General features: G+C 41.0%; 1 protein-coding gene across 1 annotated transcript; it reads right to left on the minus strand.

Moving 5' to 3' along the window:
• Window positions 1–3,484: 3,484 nt before the first annotated feature.
• Window positions 3,485–6,205, minus strand: LOC140862112 (uncharacterized). The gene is made up of 3 exons (XM_073265119.1): window positions 4,398–6,205; window positions 4,181–4,325; window positions 3,485–3,955 (listed from the first exon to the last, which is right to left on the minus strand). The coding sequence occupies exons 1-3, from the start codon at window positions 6,203–6,205 to the stop codon at window positions 3,485–3,487; spliced, it is 2,424 nt and encodes an 807-aa protein (XP_073121220.1).
• Window positions 6,206–6,715: the final 510 nt, after the last annotated feature.

A 6,715-nucleotide genomic window follows, 5' to 3' on the forward strand; every position in this document is an offset into this window, starting at 1 on the left:
TTACCCGTACCATTCAAGTATAGTGAGTCGAAAGACTCAGCAAGAACATGCAGAAAAAGGATTTTCTAACTTTAAATGAGAAAAAATTAACTTAAACTTTCATGCAATAAACATAACTTTGATATAGCCATATCATAAAAATATTTGGGGTGATGAAGTATGAGGAGTGTGGAAACCGTCATAGTGAGTCATTCATAGTTTCCTATTGATCAACAAGCATATGGCATTACGCCTGTAACTTTCATTATTTTGGATAGCCGCTTCGAAGCTCATCCCGAAGTGCATACCCCGTATATCCATCCCGTAAGCCATGTTTGGATAGCCGCTCCGGAGCTCATCCCAAAGTACATACCCCATATAATCACCATAAGATGCATAAATCAACAAAATAATTTCCATGTATCACATCATTCATCTTATCATGTCTTTTCATAAACCTCGTAACATACTCATAAAGTTTCTCGTGACGCTACATGCTTAAGATTCTTCAAAACAATTCATGAGGGAATAGCTTTCATGAGAAAATCACATAATCATGCAATACATAACTTGACCGATCCACGTGAGACATTCCGTCCATTTCGGACCTTGAAAACTTTAAAATTCTTCATGAACATTCTTAAAAATAATTAAAATACCTTAAAATATCAAAATCATGATTTTTAGGACTCAAAAACTCATAAAATGGGGTGGGAAAATAGAGCCTGAGGCGCGGCCGCGCTGTCTCAACAGCACGGGCGCGCCAGCCCCGCTCGCGTGTCATGCGATAATGCAGCGTGGGCTCGCTACTTAGTAGCGCGGGCGTGCTGTCTGTGCGCAGAGATTTCGCAGCTCAGGCGTGGGCGCTCTGCTCGGCAGCGCGGGCTCGCCGTCGCGACATCTGATTCCGAAAACTGATCTTTTCTGCACTATTTCAAAACCCACAATGCTTTGGGACGTTTTCCATCAAAAATAACATTGAACAACATCAAAATTTCAAAATAACATGTACCAATACATCAAACATTTCAAAGATTTTGAATAAAAAACCTTCATAACTACTTTTACCCAAAAATCTGATCTATTGCATTCAAAACTTTCAAAACTCAATAAACATGAACCGAACACATCAAGAATGCTTCACGTATCACAATCAAGCAACATACTCATAAAATTTTCAAAAAAACATTCATAGATCATCAATCAAACACCTAGGGTTTTATCTTGAAAATATCTATATTCTTGAATGGGTTTTATAAAAAACAGTAAAAGCTTGCCTGAATCGTCTGATTGGGATTAACCTGGACTGCGGAACGATCTAGCCTTGAGAAGTCGAAGAACCCTAGCTTGAAGATCGCAGTGTTTGAGAGAGGTTTTTGAGAAAAGAAAAGTGAGCGTTCAAATGAGAGTTCAGGAATAAATTCTGAACGCTTTTCTTTTGTGAATAATGGGCTCCAACACGGCCCATTAGTTACACTTAAAATTCTTTAAAATTTTACTCTCCCATTTAATAAAAATACACTGCATCCCATTAAATTTAATTTATATAAAAAAAAAAAATTTCTTTACTCCTGCCAAGGCTAGGCTCGTCCCTACGACCCAAAATTAAAACCAACCTGAAACTTTAAAAATAACACCTATCACATAATTCACATAACAATTAATCTATCTAATTAACATGCATTAAATCATATAATTAAATCAATTAATCGTGATTTGGTTAGTGGACTTTTTGGACCTTACAACTCTACCCTCAAAAAAATTTCGTCCTCAAAATTCGACTCACCAAACAGTTCAGAATAGCGTGCTCGCATATCCTGTTCGGTTTCCCAAGTAGCTTCCTCGACCAACTGGTTGCGCCATAAGACTTTCACCATTGGAATATCTCTGTTTCTCAACCTACAAACTTGTCTGTCCAAGATTTGAACAGGAATCTCCTCGTAGGATAAGTCTGGGGTCCATTTCATTGGCTCATAGCGGATAACATGAGAAGGATTTGCCACATACTTCCTTAGCATAGAGATATGGAAGACATTATGAACACCCTCCAAGTTTGGCGGTAGTGCTACCCGGTATGCTCGAGTCACAACTTTTTCTAGGATCTCAAAAGGTCCTATATATCTTGGACTCAATTTACCTTTCTTTCCAAATCTCATAACACCTTTCCATGGTGACACCTTTAAAAATACATGATCACCTACTTCAAACTCCAAATCTCTACGTCGCTGGTCGGCGTAACTTTTCTGTCGACTTTGAGCTGTCAACATTTTGTCTTTGATCCTAGCTATTACATCCAGTGTTTGAGTCATTATATCCGGTCCCAAAACAGCTCTCTCTCCAACTTCATCCCAGTGTAAGGGAGTTCTAAACCTTCTCCCATACAATGCCTCATAAGGAGCCATGCCAATAGTTGCTTGATAACTATTGCTGTAAGTAAACTCCACTAACCGCAATTTCGATTCCCAACTACCCCCAAAGTCGATCATACAAGCTCTCAACATGTCTTTGAGTATTTGGATCACTCGTTCTGACTGACCATCTGTCTGAGGGTGGAAAGCTGTACTGAAAGATAGCTTCGTTCCCAATCCTTTATGTAAACTTCCCAAAAGTTTGAAGTGAACTTAGGATCTCTGTCAGATACTATTCTCGTTGGTACTCCATGAAATCTGAAAATTTCTCGAATGTACAGCTCCGCATATTGATTCATCGAGAAGTTATTCCTGACATGAATAAAATGAGCTGATTTAGTTAACTTGTCAACTATCACCCAAATCGTGTTCATCTTTCGCGGTGAAACTGACAATCCTACCACGAAATCCATAGTGACATCTTACCACTTCCATGTGGGTATTTACAATGGTTTCAGGAGTCCCGCTGGCCTTTGATGCTCAATTTTTACCTGTTGACAAGTCAAGCATTCACTCACAAACCTTACGATATCCTTCTTCATACCTGGCCACCAATATAAGGATTGCAAATCCTTATACATTTTCGTACTTCCTGGATGAATGGAATACGGAACAATATGGGCTTCAGTCATCACTTCAACTCTCATTGAGTCTACTGCTGGCACCCACATTCTACCTCGGTGATGAACAATTTCATCTTTGACAGTGTACAAGGTACCACCCTTAGCTTCATCACTGTTCCTCCACAACATCAACTGTTCATCAGAAGCTTGGCCTGTTCGGATTCTATCGAGCAAATTCGGTACTACCGTTATTGCTGATAGTGTGCACAAAACCCTTGGTTCGAGTACCTTCAAGCTCATCCGTTCAAAATCAGCAATCAGCTCCTGCTGGACTGTCAATTGGTTCAATGACGCGGACTTGCGACTCAATGCATCTACTACTACATTAGCCTTACCTGGATGGTAGCTAATATCACAGTCGTAATCCTTTACCAATTTCAGCCATCTCCTTTGCCTCATGTTCAACTCCTTCTGGGTGAAGAAGTATTTTAGGCTTTTGTGGTCAGTGAAAATCTGACACCTTTTGCCGTACAATTAGTGTCTCCATAGCTTCAAAGCAAAAACAACTACCGCCAACTCAAGATCATGAGTCGTGTAGTTCCTCTCATGGACCTTCAGTTGTCGAGATGCATATGATATTACTTTATCATCCTGCATCAAAACAGCTCCTAATCCACTCTTAGAAGCATCGGTATAAACCACAAAACGACCCGTGCCTTCGGGAATTGCTAGCACTGGCACTGAAATCAGTCTTTCTTTCAACTCTGCAAAGCTCTTATCACATTGTTCTGACCATAAAAACTTCACACCTTTTCGAGTTAAGGAAGTCAGTGGTAGAGCTATCTTGGAGAAGTCTTGAATAAATCTCCTGTAGTAGCATGCTAAACCCAAGAAGCTCCGTATTTCTGTAGCATTTTTCGGGGCAGCCCAATTACGAACTGCTTCCACCTTTGACGGATCCACCTCAATTCCCTTAGCTGAAACTATACGACCCAAAAATGAAATCTGCTCTAGCCAAAATTCACACTTACTGAACATAGCATAAAGCTGCTTTTCTTTCAAAATCTACAACACTGTAGTCAAGTGTTGACGATGTTCCTCCAAACTGCGAGAATAGATCAATATGTCATCTATAAAGACTATGAAAAACTGATCCAAGAAAGGTTGAAACACCATGTTCATCAAATCCATGAACACAGCTAGTGCATTGGTCAACCCAAACGGCATTACCAAGAACTCGTAGTGGCCATAGCGAGTCCTGAATGCTGTCTTCTGCACATCTACATCCTTGATCTTCAACTGATGGTAGCCGGATCGTAGATCGATTTTTGAGAACACCTCTGCCCCTTGCAATTGGTCGAACAAGTCGTCTATTCTGGTCAAGGGATATTTGTTCTTCACCGTAACTCGATTCAGCTCTCTATAATCAATGCACAGTCTCATTGACCCATCTTTCTTCTTAACAAACAACATCGGTGCACCACATGGCGATACACTCGGTTTGATGAACCCCTTATCCGACAACTCTTGCAATTGATCTTTCAGTTCTTTCATCTCATTCGGTGCTAATCTGTACGGTGCCTTAGAAGCTGGCTTAGTTCCAGGAATCAATTCTATCCCAAATTCGACTTCTCTGACTGGAGGCAATCCCGCAACATCATCGGGAAAAACATCTGGAAAGTCCTTCACTACCTCCACTTCCACAAGTTTTGGTCGCTGCACTTCCAACTCGCCAGTTAGACTTGCAAGAAATCCTGTACACCCATTACTCAATAACTGCCAAGCTATTCCTGCAGAGATCATACCTGGTGAGCTCCTCTTAGATGTAGTGCGATACACAAATGGTTTTCTGTTCTGATCTTTCAAAGAGATAGTTCTCCGTTTGCAGTCAATAATAGCCTCATGCTGAGCCAACCAGTCCATCCCAAAAATCGCATCGAAATCCACCATCTTCAAAACAATAAAATCTGCACACAACACTAGACTCTGCATCTGAACCTTGCAATTTCTTACCACACTACTACTTTTCAGTTCTTCTCCTGAGGGTAACGACACACAAAATTCCGAAATAGATTCTTCCGGAAAGACCCTCAATTTCAGCATAAAACTAACAGACATAAAAGAGTGCATAGCTCCTGTATCTATCAACACGAAAGAAGGTAAATCAGCAATACGGATCATACCTATGACAATTGCAGAATCTAGGTCAACCTGATCGTGAGTCATAGCAAACACTCTTCCCTTGATTGGATCCTTGGATTGCGGGCAATCCTTGGCAAAATGCCCTGGCTTCTTGCAAAGAAAGCAAGTATTGGTCCCAAGCATGCATTGAGCTGAGTGTGACTTCTCACACTTCTGACAGATAGGTGCATTTGCCGGCCTTGGAGCATTGGCGTTCAGCTGATTCTGTCCTTGAGGTCGCGCCTGATTGGGGTTTTGGCACTGCTGCTGCTGTGGTCTTCTCTGAGCTGGAGCATGGTATGAACTCTTTTGACTAGGCCCTTGCTGCTCTCTCCCCTGGTAACTGACTCTTTTCGCTTGCGATTCCTTGATAATATCATTCCCATCTTTTTCTGACAACATAGCCTCATCGACTGCTGCTCGGTACGTTTGTGCCCCACTCAATCTGGCATCACGTCGAATAGTGGCATTCAGTCCCTCTATGAAATGCTTCAACTCCTCTGCAGCATTACCCGAAATCATGGGCACAAAGTACCTCCACCTCTCAAACTTCTTCACATACTCAGCAATAGACATGCTCCCTTGGCGGAGCTCCAGGAATTTTTTAGCAAGTCTAGTCCTGGTGCTGATAGTGAAATATATCTCATAGAACACATCTTTGAATCCATTCCAAGTCAATGTAGTCATATTCAAAGCAGAACGGGCTCCCTGCCACCAAACCCGTGCATCCTCATGAAACATAAAGATGGCACACCTCACACGGTCTGTATCAGTGAGCTGCATGTAGTCAAAAATGTTCTCCACTAACTGCACCCATTCCTCGGCTACAAGGGGATCAACCCCTCCTTTGAACTCCTGTGGCCCTAGATCCTTAAACTGCTTAAAGATCGGATTAGTTAATAGCGGCTCATTGTTGTTCCATCCTCCCGCTTGTGCTTGGATTAACTGTTGAATCTTTTCCCCTTGGGCTCTACTCTGCTCTTGCAACAGAGTCGCCAACCCAGCTAAAAACTGGTTATTCTGATTGTACTCATTATTCGGATTCCTACGGTTAGCCATGATCCTGATGTCCATATAGTCTACATGCTTAATTATGTTATTTAAACATAACATCTTAATTAACATGCATAATTATTAATCGCAAAAGCTATCATGCATCTTAAACAATCCGTAACATAAAACTTACAAACATGAAGATGAAGCATAGGTTCGTGGCGAGAATGCATGCGTGCAAACAATCCCAGAGCGAACTGCTCTGATACCAAGCTGTAACGTCCCAATCTCTCAATCGAAACGCTACTCAAACATGCATACTTAAAATTTTTGGAAAAATAAAAACTTTGCGGAAGCATCATCTTCTTTATTAAAAGAGCGTATAATAAGTGCACAAAATAGAATAGCATCTAAAAATATTTGCCAAACATGGCCATCAACTTAAAAATTAAAACTTGTTTGCCTCTCATCAAATAAAATGTTTAAAACATCTTCAATTCTAAAGCATTCACACTCATGCATTGCCCGTTGGACCGACCCCTACCTCTTCTTCATGTCCGCTCACATAATCATCAATAAAAGCATCCACAT

The sequence above is a fragment of the Henckelia pumila genome, chromosome 1 (assembly GCF_033568475.1).
Source record: "Henckelia pumila isolate YLH828 chromosome 1, ASM3356847v2, whole genome shotgun sequence".
In the NCBI taxonomy this organism is placed as follows: domain Eukaryota; kingdom Viridiplantae; phylum Streptophyta; class Magnoliopsida; order Lamiales; family Gesneriaceae; genus Henckelia; species Henckelia pumila.